Genomic DNA, 17852 nt, shown 5'->3' with positions numbered 1-17852 from the left:
CACCCTGAATTTTAAAAGAAATGTTCACTGCTTATCTTTCTTTTTTCTAAATACCGAATATGATGTCACCGATTTAACAAAATGAAAATCTAATCAATACGAACATTTTACAACTTTTATTTGTGAATCCACTGTGGTGAAAATGTGGATGGTTTACTTAAAAAAATACATTTAAATACATTTTTCAAACGCAATGCATTGTGGTCTATATTCGCTAATGTAGTGAGCATGGATGCACACTGGGAAATTTTTAGGGCACCACAAAATGGTAAGTAGTGGCAGAATTTGACCAGTTTCTTTGAATTCGAATGTTACTCAATGATGTCATCAATAGTCGCCCATCAGCTATGCTAGCATGGAGCTGCTAGCGCTCGGAAATACATAACAACAGTGGTTTTATAACTTTAATAAGGTCACGCTAAAACAACAAGTCATTACTTACATTTAAATGTAAACTTCTGAGCTTCAGAGCGCCCTTACGTGAAGATAAAGTGCTTCTCCGCTCGATGCGGTTTACCCTCTCGATGGAGGGCTTTGTATCCCTCCGCTTGGAGGGTGGGATCTTAAAAAAATATTTTAAACACCACTTGAACTACAAATGTCCCTTCAAATGGAGGAGTAAAGAGAAGGGAAGAATACAACAAAACTCAACAAAAATCTACTTCGGAGACCCTCTTAAATCCCCCTTCAGTTGTAAGGGTTAGGGAATAATTTGGATGTCAAGCTTTATCTAATTTGTCCCATCTTCAAATTAGTTTTGCTCAAATATCAGATTTTGTCTCTCAAAACCGGAATTTGAGCACATTTTGGTAAAATAGTTTAAATCCTAAGATTTTAAGCTTCATTTTAAATTATTCTAACCAGTGAAAGGATAAAATGGTTATTTAAAGGGTTCAATAAAACAAGATTTGGCTTTGGAACATGAATAAAACCTGCTTTTGTACTGAATTTGCTGTAAAATGAACAAAATCGATGATTTTGCAGCATCATAGTCAAGGAAACTATCAGTGTAAACCATATCGTGTTCTGCCCTCTCAGATGTCCTGTGATAGTGGGATCTGAAAGGCCTGAAAGCTTGTTTTCCCAGTCTGAGTGTGTAGATGGGGCAGGTCAGCCGTTACCAGCAGGAAGTAAGTAAACAGCAGGAGTGGCAGCAGGCTTTGTCAAACCTTAAATCAACCTGTAAATAGAGACTTCCGACGTATTGTCAACGGTGGAAAAAAGCTTTTGGAATCCCTCCGTCAGGAGACAATCAGGTCTTAAGTGAGTCATGTTTGAGGGGAATGAAAACAAAAGCAGATGCTCAGCTGAGCGACCGAGCGTCATGAGCATGATTCTATCAGCCGAAGCACGCTGAAGTAATGCAGTCATGAATGTTCGGAGTTTTTGGGATTCTTGCAGTTGACCTAACAGTGGAGGATGGCTGGAACTTTGGCAGGAAGAGAGATGGAGTGGGAGAACAGAGGCTCTGTCCTCACTCACGGCCTTTTCGAATTGTTCTCTGTCTCGTCAGGAAACGGGAAGTGAATGCCACAATATTTCAACCATTTTGGACACACGGCTTCCTCCCTGGTGTGTGTCTGTCTGATCGTATCCTGTTTTTAAAGTGTGAAAGTGTTATGATGCCTCACAAAGCGAGCATGATGAAATACGAAAGATCTGAGATGTTGAGGATGTGTTCTGCTTTTGTGTCTGCAGTGGACAGTTTGCAGTTGTCAAGCGTTGCAAAGAGAAGAGCTCAGGCACCGAGTTTGCAGCAAAGTTCATCAAGAAGCGGATAAGTCGGGCCAGCAGGCGGGGAGTGAAAAGAGAGGAGATCGAGAGGGAAGTGGGAATCCTGCAGCAGCTCTGCCACCCCAACATCGTTGCTCTGCACGACGTGTACGAGAACCGCACCGACGTGGTGCTGATCCTTGAACTGTAAGTGCTGCGAAAGGGTCAATTCCAGTTTGCAGAGGTCACTCCAGTTTTTATATGATCAGAAAGGGTTAAAAAGGTCAGTGCAGACTCCCGGAAAACACAAATCGGCGCTTAGGAAACAACACAACCCGCTGACCCCGAATGCTGGCGTTCACGTCTCCGTCAGCTCGTACGAACTGCTTACTGAAGCCGCCTCATGGGAAGTGCCGCTTGTCCAAATGTTTCACTGCTTTGTGCCTCACAGGGCCCCCAATTGGGTGCAGCGAGGGCCTGGGAAAGTGGAAGGCCTAATTAAGACAAATGAAAACTGTCCGGTTAAATTAACTGAACTGATATTTCCTCAAATCTCAAAGAACTTTGTGCTCGAGCAGCTAAAAATCATTAAAAAAGAAGTACTAGTGACTCCCAGAATGGAGGTCAGTCGTTGCCACAAGCAAACATATCTAAGGAATCCGGGACTTGAGCATCCACCTCCTTGAGATAAAGCTGTAGAATGGCCTTGCTTCCGATTATCTGAGCTCACTGTGACTGTGCTTCTGTGTGCTTGCAGGGTCTCCGGAGGAGAACTGTTTGACTTCTTGGCTCAGAAAGAGTCTCTCAGCGAAGAGGAGGCCACTCAGTTTATCAAGCAGATTCTAGACGGGGTCCAGTACCTCCACTCCAAGAGGATTGCACATTTTGATTTAAAGGTAAACTGCTTCATGGACATATATTGAATCATTTTAAACTTTAGGTCAAACTCTTTACTTTATTAAGGTCCAAACAAAGTGGTGAAATATTTATAGAGCTTCGAGGACAGAGTCCGGCTGTTGAGCTTTGCTAAACAAACACGTAGGGCCCTCGGATACTGACACCATAAGGTTATCGCTCCTCTCAGAGAGCAGTGTCGCCCACGCGGATCGCTAAAAGCAGCGGACCTGTTTATCTGTCACTCGTCTTTGCCCCTTTTGGGCTTTTATTCTGAAATTCATAAAAGAAGAACATTGACCCAGGAGCTCCGTTATAAGTGCCGGCTGGAGGGGGTGACCTTCACTGCACAAGAACATATCTGTGCGCTAAGAAGTGATAATTTTCTGTGAAATCTGATCTGAAAACTAAATGTATCAACTGTCTCTCCCTATGAAGCATGTGACGGCTGCAGCTATTTTGTTCAGAATGTTAAGAACAGTGCACTTATGACTCAATCTAAGTCCATGTTTAAATATCTTAAAAATATTTTTTATGAATTTCCTGCAAAAACAGAAATCAGTGCATTAAAGTTAATACAAAGCTGCTGACTTCATTCTCATGATTTATTAAGATATGAAACAGAACATTTGGTTCCACCTGATTAAAACTCCCAGTCTTATTCTGTTTAACAAAAAAGTACTAAAACTCTTGATTTAAGACGCATACTTTTTTTTGAGGCACTTCCTGTTGCCTTGAGAAAAACTAAAAATAAATGTATCCCACGAAAATAAAAAATCCAACTGCAAATAAGTATTTAATTTGATTTTCTATCTAAAACAAGACCCTATAAAAGTCTTTAATGAGCTTCAGTATTGGTCAAAATATTTCCATTTCCCCCAAAAAAGTATTAGAAAGGATTTTTTTGGATTAAAATAAAAAATGTAGCTTTTTCAGAAAAGCTTTTGAGGTAAACTTTATGCTAGAAAACTAAATAAAAAAATCCTTTTAGCATTTTTGACCCACCTTTGACACACATGCTGTTTTCTTATCCCTCCATTGTGGCTCTTTGGCTTTAAAGAATAATCCAAAAAATTTGAAAAAATAATAATAGGTTTGCTAGTTAAGTTTTATCATTTTTTTTTCTTATTTTGAAACTGAAGTGATCTTACATGAGTAAAAAATGACCTGTTTGTGTTTTGTTTGTTTTGTTGAAAGCATTGAAAGCTTTACCTCCTCTCACACATGTCTGAATACTGAGCAAATTAATGGTAAAAAACTGTCAGATTAGACAAATTAGTCAATTAGAATTAGTTTAAACACATTATTTTCTTATGTCTAAGTTTTTATAGTATTTCTGCAAATAAATCAACTGTATCAGGGACGTATTTGACTTAGGATGTATTTTATTTTGAAAGGACTATAACATAACAATGTAATAATATGATTATTGCCAATATTTATAAGCTGCATTTTTATAAAATAATGATAAATAAATAAAAAAAACTGGACCAAATGACTATTTTGGTGTTAAAGGTTGCTAATCTCTGGTTTAAGTGATCATAACATATCTGTGATGTCACCCGTATTTAGGGGGAAAGCCATTTTTATCTGAGCTGCAGCTGTGAGAACTTCACAAAGCTCTCTGTGGTTCCACTCTAACATCATTTTTCGCTTCCTGGGTCTCTCTCTTTTTCAGCGTTTGAAGTTTTATTTTCGTCTCCTGAGAAACCTTGCGGTATCCTCCTATCATAAACGAGGTCCTGCACATTTATGAAAGAGGCCCTGTTCTCAGGACCCAGGTGACACGTCTCCTCTGAACCGGGTTCAACCCCCTGGTTCATGTCAGTCAAAGAAACCTCTGTCCCTCGGAAAAGTTCAGTTGGTTACAGGTTGTGAGGGAAGCGTGGACGGTTTGGGAGATCCAAAGGTCATTTAGGGTCACGGCCAGATTGGATTTCAACATCAATTTGGGTCAACCTGGGATTTAAACAAAAAAAAACGTGCATTTAATTTCTATTTTTTGCAAATAATTTAATTTTTTTTATTTTATTTATAATCTTTTTATTATTATTTTTATGGAAATGCAACAACCAATCATTTATTCACTTGAGCATCAACACAGAAAGGTTTCAAAATGAGGATGTGAGTTACATTCTTCCTCTTAAGTTTTTTACCCTGCATGATAAGCTGTCAGAGGAACTTAAAAGTCTGGATGGAAAAAGTAAAAAAAAAAGTATAATTTTTTACACACCAAACCCTAACAAGGATGTTTCTTTTCAATGCACACACAATAAGGCTGCTATGTGCAGGTAACCTGATTTATCTGGTTGCGTTTTCTTTGCAACATACAGACTTGGATGTTGCAGAAATGTTCCAATAAACTCTTCATGTTTTCTTCCTCTTGCACTGCAGCCTGAAAACATAATGCTGCTGGACAGGAGCGCGTCTCTACCCCGCATTAAGCTCATAGACTTCGGTCTGGCTCATCAAATTGAAGCAGGAGCAGATTTCAAAAACATTTTTGGCACGCCTGAATTTGTTGGTAAGATTTTTTTCTTTGCACACACTGAGGGCTCATTGTGTGGCCTTTTGTGAGGTTAAGTGTGCGGCGTCTATTTTCAGCTCCAGAGATAGTCAACTATGAGCAGCTAGGATTGGAGGCAGACATGTGGTAAGAGCCTGTAATTACCCCGGACTCTGCTGAATTGCACCAGAGGACACAACTTTGAAGTAACCTTGTGTTGTTTTTCACAGGAGCATTGGAGTCATCACATACATTCTGTAAGGTGGCACCATTCATAAACCTGGATTTGTCTGTCATGAGAGGTGGTGTGTAACTGTTGGGGGTGTTATTTCAGTTTGAGCGGTGCATCTCCGTTCCTCGGTGACACGAAGCAGGAAACACTCGGAAACATCTCGGCTGTGAACTACGAGTTTGATGAAGAGTTTTTCAGCAACACGAGCGAGCTGGCCAAGAGCTTCATCAGGCAGCTCCTGGAAAAGGACACGAGGTAAAGCAGATGAGGGATCGAGGTCAGGTCAAGGAGAATTTGTTGACATAAATCCAGTCAAATAAAAAAAAAAAAAAATCAATCTTGCTTAAAAAATACCGTATATAAACTGCATCTGCTCTATTTAAAAAAACAAAGATATACAAGCCTCACTGGACTATAAGCTGCAGATTTCTATGTTTAAATTGCATCTTTTTTAAATTCTAAATCTGGTTAGAGCGCCCCTAGTGGTGGAAGAAAAATCCACAGAATAGCCGCACCTTTGCATAAGCCGCATGGTTCCAAAACCTAGCAAAAGAGTAGCGGCTTATAGTCCCATAAATACGGTAAATGGAAAATATATTAATTCCTTGTTGACACCTTTTGACCTCCAACATGTGCTTCCACTTAAATCTCCTGGAAACTTAGAGGTTCACAGACTAATGCGTGACAGACCCTCATGCTTGTGTGTGTTTGCTCAGCTGTGTTCTCCTATCGCTTCAGGAAACGCTTGGCCATCGAAGACGCCTTGAATCACCCGTGGATTAAGGTATGCTCTCCACCGGTGCTGTTGCGCTGCATGGTTTTCAGAGTGTCCCTCACACTCCAGTCCACGCTCTTCCACCCGAGTGTCGTTTTTCATCTGGGAAGCGAATCCATCTTTGAATCGAAATTCAACTCCAAGTCCCAGAGTTCACACCCACTAACTTATTCAGTGACTCCACTGGGGATATTTATCTGCTTTACCATCAACCCCCTCCAGCTGCAGATGATCTGAAGAAAACAAGTCTCTTTGTCTAAAGCGAACAAACGTCTCACTAATGGGGCTTTTAATGGCATGGTACGCTGATACGAGGGAGTCTACAGTGCTGCTGCAGTGAATGTCACCCCCCCATCCTGTTTGGATAGAGGAAGCATTACACACTCACGGAGAATGTTTCAGCCGCCGTCACCCGCCGTGGCTTCTCCTCCGAGGTCACACACTAATCCCTGCAGTGGCTCTTCCGCTGGGATTTCTTAACCACTGTGTGTGTTTTGCCCCCAATGAGGCAGCCTCTCACTCAATGTCCCCCCTCCCTCCGCTCTTCTATCTGAAGTCCTCTGGCCACATGGAGGAGGAAGAGTGTGTGATCCAGAAGAAGCTGAAGAGGAGAAGTCTGAGCGAGCACGCCGCCCCGACCCAAAACAGCAAAGCGTGCACTGAGCGCTTCCCCTGTCTGTGGGAGGACATCAGCCTGATACAGACCGGACTGTCGGTCTCTGCAGACGCGAGCAGCATCCTGCAACGGGACATAGAAGCCCTGCTTTCTACCTGCACCCAGAAAGAGGCCTTGTGCAAGGAGGTGAACGAGTCCGTGCAGAGGCTGCTCTCTCAGGCCTGCTGTGACTTTCAGAAGACCAAGGCGACAAGGCTGCTGCTGCTGGAGGACGTCAAGAAGATAGATGCAAGTTTAGGGGGCATTAGGAGCGATTACAGCCACAGACTGGAGCAGCTGGAGGCTCTGAAGGAGGAGCTGAAGTCCGAGCAGCTCTTTCTGCACCAAGTGATGAGCTCTCTGCATCCTGAAGCAGCTGCTGCTGGCAGCTCCAGAAAGGGATTGCTTTATTGACTGTTTTAAACATTTGTTTTACAAATCAAGATTTGATTCATTTTGGATCAAAACTTAGGTATTTTTGTGACAACTTTAATATGTGATAAGGTTCAACTTTTGTTAAAGAAACCACAAATAAAACACTATTTTAAGGTTTAAAAAGCTTTTCCATTACAGTATTTGATTAAAAAAAACACTTAAAGTAGCAGTAGACAAAGCCTGGAAATGGAATAGTAGAAAAATCTATATTAATTTATTAATTTCTTTCTCCTTTTTTTATAAAATATTTCTTTAAGTCTGATTATAGCTACACAGGATGTAATTATCAATAGTACATGGGAACATATCCCACTAAAATGTACATTTATAGTTTTATTGATTTGTTTAAAGAGCAAACATTTTAATTTAAGACATTTTAAAAAAGTTAAGGTAAGTTTTTGCGTTTATTTTAAAATCTTTTACTTTATTTTGAAAATTTGATATTTTTTGTATTTAATTTAACATTAAGTTTCTGTTTAGCGTTTTTATTAATTTATTAGTTTATTCTTTGTGACCTAATTGTTTTTTTTATAAACTCCATTTGTTGAATAGAAAAAAAGTTTTTTATGAACTCGGTTGTGAACTTTTGTTCAGGACAAATTTATTTATCCTTCTATTGAAAAAGAAAACTGTTTAGTTTGTCTATTTGATTGTGTTAACAGGAAAACCATTGACTATGATAAGATCTTTCGTGCAGACAAACACCTCACATGTTCATCAGTGGGTTTTTTCCTCTGGTATCACAACATTTTTGTTCTCACTTTGGTCCTTAAAGAAATCCTCCCAATATTCCTGTCTCATGTTTTACATTCCTCTTAAATGTACTGTTTTTAATGCATTTATGATTGACATTGGAGGTGTTTCCTCTCCTGTATCACTTCTTTTTAGCCTCTGAACTCCAGGCAGGCCATGGTGAAGCGGCTTTCAGTGGTCAACTTAGAGAACTTTAAGAGGCAGTATGCCAGACGCCGGTGGAAGGTAACGTTGTAATCAAATTTTGATTAAAGTTTTTTAAAAAATTGAATTTTATTGACAATGTCCCGTTTGTCTTGGGGCTCCTGCAGCTGTCGTTTCGAATCGTGGCTCTTTGCAACCACTTAACTCGGATCATGAAGAAGGGCCAGAACAGATCCGAGCACGACGGGGTAGGAACAGACTTTTATTTTGAAATTGCGTTTCTATCTGCACCTCACACAACACTCCTGTCAGCACTGCAATTATGCAACTAGCAACAACTGTAAATAAAGACTTAAACAGGTTGGAACAACTTGCTTTGCCTGAAAGGTGAGCTAATCTGTCTACATCCTATGATGCTCCCCAATCAGTTTAATTACAAATATGGAGTTTTCTATTCAAACAAGGATGACAAACGTGGAGACTGTACTGTATGCTGATAGTTTGATAAAACTGGTTCTGTGTTTGTAAAGCTTGTCAACAGCTCTTCCTCATACATGTGGTTTTTCTCAGAGAGATTGTGAAAGTGACCAAGAGGAGGAAATAATGAAGAGGAGGCCAAGAACCAGAAAGAGAAGCAGCACTTCCTGAGAACTTTGTGATGAAAGTGTCGGCCAACTGTGACGGGTGCAGAAGGGGGGGACTGCACACCTTCTCAACGCACACTTTGTGCTCCACGACCATTTATGTGCTCGAGCGACAGCCTCAAAGGCAGAACTTCACGTCTGACCTTTGCTTCATCTTCACCTGATGTCTGTTAGGCCAGATAGCGCTCTCAATCCGATTTTTTTTTTATTTTTTTTATTATTGCTTAAGAAGTAACAAGTGGTTGTTGTTGACAGGAACTCACTGTGTGTGTTCACACACACGCACAACTGTGGCGACAGCTTCCTCCCCTCACTGCAGTCTTAAAACGTTCTCTGGAGTCAGACTCCATTTTTTTCTCACTTGCATGCAGGGATGCTGCCGTCCAAAACGGTTTAGCAGAAAAGCCGAAATAGTGGCCATCTTTGTAACCAAATGTTTACAAGTGCAAACGCCGTTTACTCTCCTTCCTTTCTTCTACTGCCTCCACGATCATTAGCTAAAGCTGACATGCTATGCAGAAACATCTGTTTACAAAATGTGATGCAGGTTTTTTTATTTTAATTTATGTAGATGCCTCCTAGTAACCACAACATTTTTGTACATAAAGACTGCACATGAATCTTTTATATGTGAATTTGTTTCTTTTTGCAGGTTTTGTTTTAAGGCAGTAGCTTCTACTGTAAATGTATTTATGGTGTAAATGAGTAAAAGGTCAAATATCTTAATTTCAATTCTACTTTTATCTCAGCTGAAAGCGTGAGCATTTTCTATTATGTGTATACTTGTAAGAACTGTAAACTGAAAATTGTTTAGTAAGTTAATACACAATATTGCATTCTGTTTATTTTTAGAAACAAAAATGGAATAATAAAAATTTTAAAGCAATTTTTATGTGTTGAAGTTGTTACATTTGGTCCAACATGTTGGTTATTTCAGTAAATAAATGCAAATTTCATTTAAGAACTCGAGCTTTTCTGTACTTATGACTGCAGACATGACTTAGTCTGAACCAAGTGAGTGTTGGCACTCGTATGATGTAGGTCAGAATACACAAACGCTGAAAAATGAGTCATAATTACTGAGAGGGTCAGTGAGAAATACTCGGCTTGTTTTTGCTCCAGTCAAGCCTCATTACAAGGATTTTGTTGCAGACTGACTGCAGAGCTGTGACGACAAAGGAAAATAACTTTATTGGTCTTCACAAGTTAAAGGTGCATGCACAATGTGTAATATTACACAAGCTACATATAAATTATTGATCTTCATATGTAAGACTTTAATATGGTTCTCTCTGATGAAAGAGAGAGTCTTTTTGGTGTTTGTCTCTCATGATGGAGGACAATTATGAAGAAAATTTAGCTCAAAGTCGCATTTCTGAGTAGGTCTTTAATTCAATTATTGTGAATCAGGAGCAGACAAAAAAACAGTTTGAAAAAGAGCATATTAGTTATGTAGAAAGTGTGATGGTTGGGCCACAAGCTCCCTGGTCCACTCCGCTTTGATGTATCCACTCACGTCCTCAGCTTTCCTCCAGTTCCATCCGGCAGTGGACCTCGCCTCTGGCTCGTTTTTTGCCCCCAGCTCCATCTGGATGAAGCCCAACTGCTACACTGTTCAAACATGTCGTTGTAGAAGCTAATTCCATGAGAGGATTCCTCCTTCATGTGGACATCTTTCAGGTTTCTTCTATTTTTTTCCCAGAATCTGTTTTTTGGGAGTTTTTCTTTACCAAGAAAGAGGGTCTAAGGGCAGGGATGCCCAGTTTAGTCTCTTTAGTTTAGTTGAGCAAAAAGCTTTTGTTTATATTTAGGACTGATTTTGTATTTTTGGACAACCACTTGTGTGAAACCTGTTGACACACTTGTGTAATAATATTAGTATATATTAATAAAAATTCAATTGAATTAAATTGTAGACGACTAAATCCATTTATGTCTTGGTTTTCCTCGTCTGAGCTGGTATATTGCTCATTGTACGGCTGGATAACTCCGATATTACTCGCCGCTTTTGTTGCACAGCTACTGTGTAGCTGGGGCTGTAAGCTAGCAGGAGAGGATGTAAACAGAGAGCTCTCAGTGATGCTTCATGCTAACAGTACCGCCAAGAACTCAGAGGCAAATTTCAAATGAACTACTGCTTTTCTACTCAAACTATGTCCTTGAAAAGGCTAAAGACAGCATAATCATAACTGAAAGATCACTGGAAACACTTTAATAATAGATTAAAACATGATTGAAGTGTGTTTTTAATCTTTTTAGAGCCTATCCATAAAAACAAACACCCATGGAGGACACTAAAAAAGAATAAATAATTAAAAATAGACACAAAGCAACTCTATGCAAATCATATTCTGGTAAGTCTAGCTAATTTTAAGTTCCAGGAAGAATACACAGCATTTTTCTTTTTTAGGTTTTTATGTTGTCTGCATACAAATCTAGTGTCACGTGAAAACAGAATGCTTTTTTTAACCTAATATAAAAATCTTGCGACGCTTTCTTTTCAATGACAGCACAATATACGCACGCAGTCTTTGTGCATTGGCACACAGTACTTTGTAGTGACAAATGCCTGTGAGTTCCTGGCATCAGATGAGATAAGACTGAACATTAGGAGCACACTTGGGTCACTGGTCTGTCCTCAGCCTGTTGGGCGCGACTGGTGGATGTAAATATTTCAGTCATTTGTCACTGATATATAAGAGCTGAGTGCTTTGTAGCTTTATCAGAGGCAGAATGAGACGCCGAGCCTTCCAGTTATCTGTTATAGTCCGCTCCGAAGCGTCTCGTGTAACTCGAATCCCGGCTGGCATTATTGGATCAGTTCTGAGGGATTTCTGGATTCCAGCAGGTCTATGTCAGGAAGGATGATTGGACACTCGATCCAGTCCGATATACAAATACGGCCTGCATTCAGAAACCTCAAACCACATCCTTCAAATGTCTTTGCAGCAGTGTCTGACTCAGTTGTGTGTCAGGAGCCCAAACTGTACTAACACAGTGGGAACAAGTCATGCTAACAATGCTCACTGTGAGAGCATAACTGTAAATGACTTCAGCTGATCGTGGCTGCAGGTTGATTTACAGCTGATTGTTGCTATTGTTACTTTTCTACTTCAAAAGTGTCATTTAATTCACTCAATTATCTGTCAAAGTTACTTTTTTAAAAAGCTGGATAGTGAAAACAGCATTATTATATCGGTGGCAACTTCTTTAACAACATTGCCATCTAGTGGTGACAGAAAAAACTGCATTAAAATTTTTGAGAAGTTTAATATACAAAATGGGAAAAAAAGCATAAATAAATGACTTTAAAATACTTTCTGAAATAAATTTATCATAAAAATCTATAAAGTTTTGACATATTAAATTAGCCCCATATGCAACAGTTGGCTTAGAATAAAATCCTATTTACAGATGAAACATGTTGCTCTTTATAGATTCTGATGTTCAACAAAATTGCTCACACTGAGGCTCTAGAGAATCAAACAGCACCATCATTTCCCTGAAATTGCACACGATGCAGTCAGAGCTGCATCTGGAGAAACAGACCTGAGGACATTAATCATGCACGCCAGCCTCCCACTTTATCTGTGTGATCATTAAGCCTTACTTCAGTTTGAAGATCACTCTTTGGAAATGAGCTCCTGGAGGCTGCTTTTATTATTCATGGATACAGGAGCACACTCTGCCCCCTATTCTTGGAAATAATACTTAATGGGGCAGGGAGAATGAAGGAGGAGTGGCGCTTTGTGCTCTTGATATGCCGAGTCGTGTTTCCGCCGGTGATCTCACTCACCTCTGTGCTTCGTTCTCTGAAACCTGCATTGATGGATCTGCACAAAAAGACACGGGAAAGGTTACAGGTGTTCAATGAGGGGAGTGAAAAGGTCCCTTTTTTAATGCAAAGCAGCTCAGGTGAATAACTGAACTTCTAATTTGAACTGGGATTCTTGCTGGAAATTTTTAGGAATTCTCGTCCTTCCTCATCCACAATTAAGCACATGAAAAAGATCAAAAAAGATCAGAAAAAACAAACTTCATTGATGCCTATTAAGGCAAATATGCAATTCAGCTCCAACTTTACCTCAAATTAGCATCCACTTGAAAGAAAAAGCATAAATTGTTTTTTTTCTTAGCTGGAAATAAATTCAGGTTTCAAGGATATAAAAAAGTTTGGTGTTCTAAACTGAAGTTTAATTTTGCATTACTGTATTTCTGAGGGACAAACTCATGTTTGACCTCAAAGAACTTCAAACACGTGTACTAGTGTTCTTAATGTTCGAACTTTCATCTGGTTTTAAAGATTGAACCATTTTCCTTCACTGGAAAATGTGCAATAAATGGACTAGTATTAGGGTAGTATTTTTTGTGTTGTGTTAAACTTGCCTTAAATTGATAACAACATTGTATTGTTTACTTTTCCTAATATGTGATTGAATTATATTTTCAGGAACTTTTTTGTTGTTCATGTTACAATGACAACAAGTTTGAAGAAAGTAATTTAACAACAAAAAAAGATGAGAGGAAACAACTCACATTTACTCACTTAAAAGACCCATAAAATCATATTGTTCTCATAAATTCATTTAGCTAATATGTATATTAACTTAGTACTATTACTTTATTTTGGTTTATGTTATTGACAGAAGCAAATTCATCTTACTCTATCCGAGCACCATAAAAAGAATGGAATTGTTGATGTTATTGTTATTATTTAGCATTCCATGTATTTAAATACCTCTGAGTTTTTAAAAATCATCACACAAAATCATCATCAGATGTACTTTCATTGAACTATACTTATTACATTTACTTGTGTGTGTTTCTCTGTGGATTTATAAAGTTTATTTTGTTATTTCTCAACAGATTATAAGATGTTCAAACAGGAACTCATTATTATTATGATTTTTTTCAGCAATTAATTGATTTTCTATTTCTACACATGAGCAATATCACATTAAAGTGCTGCTTTTACTTGAGAAGACGTTTTGACTCCGCCCACTTCTGCTCAATAATCCCAGTTAGAGTTAATCATTAGTCAAAGACAGCTATTCTTTCACAACTGCCATGTTCCTTATTTGCAAACTTTGTTTTCTGTTATTTGCCAAAGTCAAAAGAAAAAAAAAGGTTGAACAAAGTTTTGATGAATTGTAAGTTTAACTGTGTTTTATTTCATGAGTTCCAGTCATGATGTTTCAGTTATATCCAGTATTTTAGGGAGATGTTTAACAATAATTGTGTTAAATATGTTGTCCGACATGATAAAATCCTCCCTGATAGCTTCCTTTCTATCAGACTGCTTGTTGTTTTTGAGTTGTTTTGCAGCTGGTGGGGTTTTTTAAGTCATTTTTACTCCTCTGTTAGAAGAAAAACTGCATACAGTTAACTGTTGATGTTGTCAAACTGTATCTGAGTCTTTGATATTCTGAATCCTGAAAAACGCAGGCAAATAAATCCATGAGTGGTAGTTTTCACTGTAGGCTAAACTTGGATCAAGGAGACTTTGCAGAGAAAGGAAAAAAGAATAATGACTCTGAATGAGTGTAAACACACTGCCAACATGCTGCTGACGAGTCATGACTCGTGCATTCATTTCATTATTCCCTGTTTAATTATTTTATGATCCATTTCCTACAATGGGAAATAAGGTGTTAAATATTAATCAGCAATGGTCTCTGTCTCCTAAATGGGATCTAGATTTTTCACATGACAAGCTCTAAGTTCTATTTCACTTATTTTTAAAAATGAAATATCAAAAGATGCTTTTATGTGTGTTTGTCAAAAGCAAGTCTTCCGTTTGTCATTGAACGACGTTCCTCCCCGTTTGAAAGTGCTGCAGATAACCTATCGGAAACAGGCAAAAATCAATTCTTCTGTACTGAACTGACGAGACGGTCAGTCATCGATACGGATGTTCTTGAAGGTCATCCGGCCAGGCTGACCTGAATATTTACCCTCAGTCTCGGGGAGAGAGAATCAGCTGGGAGCGGAAACGGCGGCTTCATCATTTGCATAACCCGCTCCTCCAATAATTGAGATGGGGCATATTTTCAGTTCACCAGTCTCTTAATTAAAGGTACTCAGCTCCCTGACAGATGAGACTGTTATCTCTGCAGGGGGATGAGTCACTTGCAGCTCATCGCGAGAAAATTTTCTGTTTTTTTGCAGAATTTGAAAGGTTTTTAATAGTATCTTGATTTATTTTACTGCTAATTTAGCAACGCGTGGCCATTTTTAGAAAAAAAATAGAAGTGAAAACCTTCAACAGGAAGCAGTTTAAATGTCGGATGGAAACTTCACAGCAGACTACAGACTTTCAAAGAAAACGCAGCAATTATTTTCCCTTTATTCCCCCATAGGTACCAATTAAGTGTCGCATTGCAAAGTGCACAATCCAACCCAGGATTTCAGATGCTAATGCTAACTTGCCTTTTTCTTACAGTACAGTACATATATAAATAGCTGCATGAGAGTGAAGACTGCCATGGCTGCAATTTAGGCTCTTGTCATTTTTACACAAAAAAGAAGGCCAATTACAGCTGAAAGAGAGGTTACAGAAAGAAAAAAAGCACTTTTTATCTTTTCTTTTTTACCTGAAAGTCTGAACCTGTTCTCCCCCCTCCTTTTTTTCCAGCTCCTGCTTGTCTTTGAATGCTTTCAACAAAAGCTCCTCATCTGCAGGTTTCTGGTAATTATTAGTCTTTGTGGTTTTGCCCACCTCCCTGTGGCTGGCAGCAAAAGGAAAAGGCGGCATCAATCACTTCTCTAAAGCATGACCTCCAGACTGCTTTAAAACGCAATTCAAGGTTTGCAATGTTATCTGCTCAAGTCTGATGCCGCGCTATTGAGTACATTATTGTCATGACTCATAATTTATGTGAAAAACTTACAGCTCCTTAATGTACAGTTGCAAGAAAACATGTGAATCTTTTGGGATTACTTTGATTTCTGCATGAATGTGTCGTAAAATATGTTCTGAACTTCTTCTAAAGTCACATCACATAATAGACACAGTTTGCTTAAACTAATACAACACAAAAATGTCAGTTTTTGTGTTTTTATTGAAGCAAATGTGTACATATTCAAAGTGCACGGTGGAAAACATATTGACAAAACCAACATTTAAACCCAAATTCGGAACGATGTCCCATGGCTCGGCCCACGACCTACTATGTGTTTTGGATTTTGGCCCCCTGTGATTGAGTTTGACATCCCTGGTTTGAGGAGATGTGATGTGACCAGACTTACCATTAGACGATCGCCTGGGGCCCCCAACACTCCCAAACAGAACACTTGAAAAAGCCTCTAAAATAAATGCTCCACCCTTTATCATTTAACTCTGTCATATTACAAAAAAACACCCCAAAGGATGTATTATGGCATAAGACTGATCACATGGAAGGGTTTCATCTTCCCCCATCCATCTGCAGGAATGGTATGTTCCAGTCAACAGCAGGTGGAGAGACTTGCAGAGGCAGTTATGCTAGATTAGACGGTTTCCAGCTCTGTTTATTCTGATTTTGTGGGCAAAAATAGCTTTATTTAAAATGTAAATTGCTTTATTATGTATGTATTTATTAAATTAATTTGTGTGGGTTTGGGATCTTTTTTACTGTTCCTTCATTCAAGTATTTTTGTTTATTTTGTCTTCTTTGGAAAAACTTGACATATTAAAGAAATGGCAGAAGATTGTCAGATTAGCACATTCAGTAAATTGAATATTTTTCCAAGTAAAAGTAATATATTACCGGTAAATATATGCTTTTAACATTTAAATATAATTTAAGTTTTTATCAGTTCAAAACATTTGGGTTCCTGTCTAAAAGTGGACCAGTAGCAAAGTTATTTGACATTTTAATAAGAATAATTTTTAATACATCCACTGCAGAGGGCTCCATTTTATTGGTCGCCTGGGGCCACCAAACTGCTAAGTCCGCCACTGGATGTGACATAGATGAAGATCAGAACATATTTCATGACAAATTCATGCAGAAATCCAAGTAATCCCAAAGGATTCAGATACTTTTTCTTGCAAATGAATCTGTTTGGTGTGCTATTATTGTAGAAACCTAAAAAAAGTGTTTTTTTCAATGTAGAATTTTGTGATCTGTTCACACAAATCTGCTTTTATCTGCTTCCAGTTTTCCCCTTTTTTTATTGAACTCTTACAGAAAGTGTCTCCTGACATGTAGAAGTTGTTACTGGTAAGAGCCACTGTCACCTCATCTGTACGCGTGAGCTCAGGCCATTCGCCGATCTGGGACAGCAAAACAATGCGATGCAGGGAGCTGACCCCTGCCCTTTTAATCTGGAAACGGCCCACGTGACTGCATTGTGTAATTCGGAGACACCAGAAAACCAAATACATTAATGGGGAGGGCTATTTACTTTTTAAAACTCACAGAAACATCTGCTTTTAATCTTTCTGAACATATTAATTTACCAATAGCGACACACGTTTTAATCTTTTTAAGTGCTACAAAGCCAATCCATCAATGTCTGACATGGAAGGTTCCAGAAAGAGGTTTGACCTCAGTCTTCAGCTAAACTCAACCTGAATAAATCAAGAAATAAAAGAACTCATTTGAGAAAATTTTATAAAATGTTTCAAACAGGAGTTGTGCAAAACTACAACCCTGCAATACACAGTCTCACCTATAGATGGCGACATTCAGCTACAAGTTACAGCAACTTCCTCTCATCTGTTTTCTATTTCTGATTTATTGCCTTCAGAGCCCAGTTTTTATTAATTGAGTTATAAGCTGTTCCTGCATATAAAAAATGCAGTCTTAAATGTATAATTCTGGAATGAACCTTCAAAATAAAAGCATGCCTTTCACTTTAATGCTTTTAAGAGGTCCTCGCCTGTAGACATGACGTAACAGCTCACAGTTTCTGAGAAATGTGAAGTGATACTGATCTGGTACATTTGATTTTTTTCTTTTAAAAGGAGTTTTTTTTTTGCACAGCAGAACTCCTGGAACTGACACCCTGCGTCAGAATCAATAAATCTTATTGTTCCCTCAGGAAGTGAGCGCTCTCCAAGTGTTCCCTGTCAGCCCACCTGATAATTACTCCAACTGTGAAGTAGATCCGGCAGT

At 38.7% G+C, this 17852-nt stretch overlaps 2 protein-coding genes across 2 annotated transcripts in view; both read left to right on the top strand.

The window, feature by feature from the left end:
* The window catches only part of dapk2b (death-associated protein kinase 2b), a 15852-nt gene extending 6140 nt beyond the window's left edge, over positions 1 to 9712 (top strand). The window contains exons 3-12 of the mRNA XM_024282632.2: positions 1699 to 1920; positions 2471 to 2609; positions 5002 to 5131; positions 5212 to 5260; positions 5344 to 5370; positions 5448 to 5600; positions 6084 to 6129; positions 8099 to 8188; positions 8275 to 8355; positions 8678 to 9712. Of these exons, the coding sequence (XP_024138400.1) occupies positions 1699 to 1920; positions 2471 to 2609; positions 5002 to 5131; positions 5212 to 5260; positions 5344 to 5370; positions 5448 to 5600; positions 6084 to 6129; positions 8099 to 8188; positions 8275 to 8355; positions 8678 to 8755 (1015 nt within the window). The 3' untranslated portion in view covers positions 8756 to 9712. The remainder of the gene's footprint in view (positions 1 to 1698; positions 1921 to 2470; positions 2610 to 5001; positions 5132 to 5211; positions 5261 to 5343; positions 5371 to 5447; positions 5601 to 6083; positions 6130 to 8098; positions 8189 to 8274; positions 8356 to 8677) is intronic.
* LOC112152834 lies at positions 6143 to 7365 on the top strand. Its single transcript, XM_024282634.2, has one exon. It carries the CDS (start codon positions 6461 to 6463, stop codon positions 7187 to 7189), a length of 729 nt encoding a protein of 242 aa, XP_024138402.1. The 5' UTR covers positions 6143 to 6460; the 3' UTR covers positions 7190 to 7365.
* Positions 9713 to 17852: the final 8140 nt, after the last annotated feature.

This window comes from Oryzias melastigma, linkage group LG6 (genome assembly GCF_002922805.2).
Source record: "Oryzias melastigma strain HK-1 linkage group LG6, ASM292280v2, whole genome shotgun sequence".
In the NCBI taxonomy this organism is placed as follows: Eukaryota; Metazoa; Chordata; class Actinopteri; order Beloniformes; family Adrianichthyidae; genus Oryzias; species Oryzias melastigma.
Note: the sequence above shows the minus strand (reverse complement) of the source record. Positions and strands in the feature narration are given on the sequence as shown.

Coding starts and splice junctions, on each gene's coding strand:
- LOC112152834 (XM_024282634.2), top strand. CDS start 6,461: ATGTCACCCCCCCATCCTGTTTGGATAGAGGAAGCATTACACACTCAC.